Below are 3,433 nucleotides of genomic sequence, written 5' to 3'. Positions count from 1 at the left end.
ATTAACTTTGACCATAGTTTTTTACTAACATAATAACACATTTTATTATAATATATTTTACGTAAGTACTAATGTAAAATTTCATAATATAATTTTTATAGTATTTTTATTAATAATTATTATATAAAAATAAAGTCGTTTATTAAAAAAAAAAATTCATCATATAATTTTTATAATATTCTTATTAATAATTATTATATAAAAATAAAGTCATTTAAGCAAAAAAAAAAAAGTCAAGCTAGTGTATCGGTATGAATACAAAGTTGACTGTATTAGTTATTTTAGGACAAAAGAAATCTAGAATAATAATCGAACATGCATGATGAATAAATTTTATCCTGACCTGTCAAACCATTTTGTAGAACCCCACCTATATAATTCTATATAAACCCCTCATATCCCTACTCCTACTCCAATACATCAACCAAAAACATTTCAAAAACCATACAATATAATTCCTTAATACTACTTCACATTGTTATCCTTGATATCACCAAAATATACTGTAAGAAAAAATGGGAGCAAGATTGTCTACAATCCCAGAAAATAGATCATCTGTGGTTACAGCAACCGCAGTTCCGGCTCCATGCCCTCCGGCTTATAATAAACCGGCCGCTAATCGTGACCGATACCGTTGGTCTAACAACTATAATGACAATAGGGTACCCGCTGCTCCTGTTTGTGCCACATTACCCCCTTCTTATTCCAACCCCTCTAATAATAATAACAACTTTATGGCCCCTTCATTTTCTGCCTCTAGGGTGCCATCTGTTGTTGTCAATGGAGGCGGCGATGTTGCTGGTGGTAAAGTTAGTGGTGTCAAAGCCGCCGATAACAAGGAAGTCATTGCCTTCCATTCCTCTACCAAGTGGAAGGAATACTTTGAAGCCTCCAAACAGTCTAACAAGCTGGTATACTTTTAACAATATTCGTGTTGCTTTTTTTTTTTGTTTGATAAAAGTGGCCTATGAAATAACATTAAACTGGTTTTATGTTCCGTATTTGTTATTCTGTACAGTTTATCTTACGCCATATTTGTGTGTAAATATTCCCACTTGAACTGCATGAATATTGTTTGAACTTAAGTTACTCCCTTCGTCCCTAAATTACATTCATCCTTTCTATTTTTGGTATTTCAAAATTACATTCCTTCTTTTTATTTTTGGTAAGTGTTTTTTAGTTTATCAACTCTCTTTTTCTGTTTTATATTTAATGCTTTCTCACTCATCCTTATCTAATCTCACTCATAATCCTTGTGCCAAATTACAATGAATATGATTGGTTAAAAATTTTCAATTAAGAGCATGTGATTGGTCCTTTTTTTTTTTTTTTTTTTTTTTTGCAAAGGATTGATGACATGTCATGAGTAATAACTAATCTATCTTTGTACTTCCCATTGCATTATCTAATTATTGTTATTTGTCTTATTCTTCCCTCCTTAATTCCCGTGTAAATTTTCAAAGAGGAATGTAATTTAGGGACGGAGGGAGTAAATAAAAGGATATATAGATGAAGAAAAAACAAATTTACTTTTTTAAGTGTTAGTCGGTCATTTATTGAATATTGTTGTTTTCGTTATGTACTTTAATTACTAAAATAAAACCAAGGAAGTACTAATTCATTTGTTGGGCAAATCTATTTCAGGTTGTGATATATTTCACGGCGACTTGGTGTGGACCATGTCGTTATATGGAGCCAACCATCAAAGAGATAGCTGCTAAATACAGTGATGTTGAGGTGGTCAAGATTGATGTGGATGAGCTATTTGTATGCCCCTTTTTCCTAGACTAACCTTATTGTTACAAAATTTAATTTGAATAGTTATTATTACAATTTTATTACTCCATATTAATTATTATTCATGCTACTATAGTTTTGTATCCATAGTTTTAACTTTTGAGGCATACATGGTCGTTCACAATATTGTTCCTAACATATTTTATATTTATGGTACGGATGAAAACAGAATGTATCGCGTGAGTATGGAGTACAAGCAATGCCAACATTCTTGCTCATGAAGAAGGGAAAGCAAATCGACAAGATTGTGGGAGCCAGGAAGGAAGATCTTCAGAATAAGGTTGAGAAGCACAGGGCTTAAATTGCAGTGCTTGGTTCATACAGTATAGTAGTAGTATCAAGCTAAAGTAGTTTTAATTAGTGAAGCATCAATAAAAGTTTGATCAATGAGCGTTTTCTTTACCATATATTATATATGTATGTAGTAGTAATATTTGCTGATATAGCATCATGATTGTAAACTTGAGGTTAAGGATATGTAAAAACCTACTTCGTATTATGTAATAGTACTTTTTTATATATCCCTACCTTATAAAAAGTAGAAAGTTGTTCTTATGAATAGTGAACGGACTTTTATACCCTTCAAAATGTTATTTTACCTTTATACCCCTATTTGTAATTTTGTACTCCAACAGTCCATCTTCAATTGTTCTTACCCGTCTACATTTCCTTACACATTTGAGCTTTCTCTCCTCCTCTCCATGACTTCATCTCTTGAAAGCTTTTAACTTTCTCTCTCCACACTATCATTGCCATTTCCAAGTACTAAATTCCACATCTTTGTTCACCACCTTCCCAAAATTTCCAAATCAAATTGTGGCAAAAAAAAAAAAAAGCTGACAATACCAATATAAAGTGGTTGTTTAATTTGTTAGCCTATGTGGTGGGTTAGGAATTGGTTGTTTCGGTTTCATCATTGATGATTCTTTCTCTATTTCGTATTGTACCACCACAATTAAGGGCTTGTTCTCATTGGTTGAACTGAGCTGAATTGAACTGAACTGAACTAAACTGAATTGAGCTGAACTGAACTGAACTGCACTGAACTGAGTTGAACTGAACTGAATTGAACTGAAATGAATATTTTATAAGAGAAGGAAATTAGGAGCTGAACTGAACAGAACTGAACTGAGCTGAACTGAACTGAACTGAATTTCAACGTAAGAGAATAGGCCCTAAGTAATGCTAATATCAACACTGCAAAAATAAACAAACAACAATTTTAACATTTATTCCTTTTCTACATTATCATTGAAAAACCTAAGAATTATATTCACTGTGACTCAGTGACTGTACATAGTATTCCAATTAAAAGAATCACCATATACAAATAATAAAAATAAAGATTTTTTTTCAATATACGAGATTGTAGGCGTCGTTTGAAGTGCGCCTACGTAAAAAGCATGTGGTGAATATGCTTGGAACTCATAGGAAGTGGGAATTGACATACGATTAGGGACACGATTAGGGACAAGGAAAGTAGGGAGCCGCCAACAAGTTTTTAAGGAACTTGTTAACCGTTCACGGATCATAAAAAGGCAACCACGATAAGGGACAACGAAGGCAACAACGATTGACCCGTGAAGGTTACACCTCATTCATAATCCATGAGATTACTAACTCCATATGGTTCGGA

The 3,433-nt window shown here is 32.7% G+C and overlaps 1 protein-coding gene across 1 annotated transcript; it reads left to right on the top strand.

Moving 5' to 3' along the window:
* Positions 1 to 431: 431 nt before the first annotated feature.
* LOC145565188 (thioredoxin H-type-like) lies at positions 432 to 2,296 on the top strand. Its single transcript, XM_081625286.1, has 3 exons — positions 432 to 911; positions 1,645 to 1,767; positions 1,967 to 2,296. Exons 1-3 carry the CDS (start codon positions 516 to 518, stop codon positions 2,096 to 2,098), a joined length of 651 nt encoding a protein of 216 aa, XP_081481412.1. The 5' UTR covers positions 432 to 515; the 3' UTR covers positions 2,099 to 2,296.
* The last annotated feature ends 1,137 nt before the right edge of the window (positions 2,297 to 3,433 follow it).

This window comes from Chenopodium album, chromosome 1, assembly GCF_948465745.1.
Source record: "Chenopodium album chromosome 1, dcCheAlbu1.1, whole genome shotgun sequence".
NCBI lineage: Eukaryota > Viridiplantae > Streptophyta > Magnoliopsida > Caryophyllales > Amaranthaceae > Chenopodium > Chenopodium album.
The sequence above is the reverse complement of the archived record's forward strand: the minus strand, read 5'-3'. Positions and strand labels throughout refer to the sequence as shown.

Coding starts and splice junctions, on each gene's coding strand:
- LOC145565188 (XM_081625286.1), top strand. CDS start 516: ATGGGAGCAAGATTGTCTACAATCCCAGAAAATAGATCATCTGTGGTT. Junction 912..1,644: donor CCAAACAGTCTAACAAGCTG/GTATACTTTTAA, acceptor AATCTATTTCAG/GTTGTGATATATTTCACGGC. Junction 1,768..1,966: donor TTGATGTGGATGAGCTATTT/GTATGCCCCTTT, acceptor GGATGAAAACAG/AATGTATCGCGTGAGTATGG.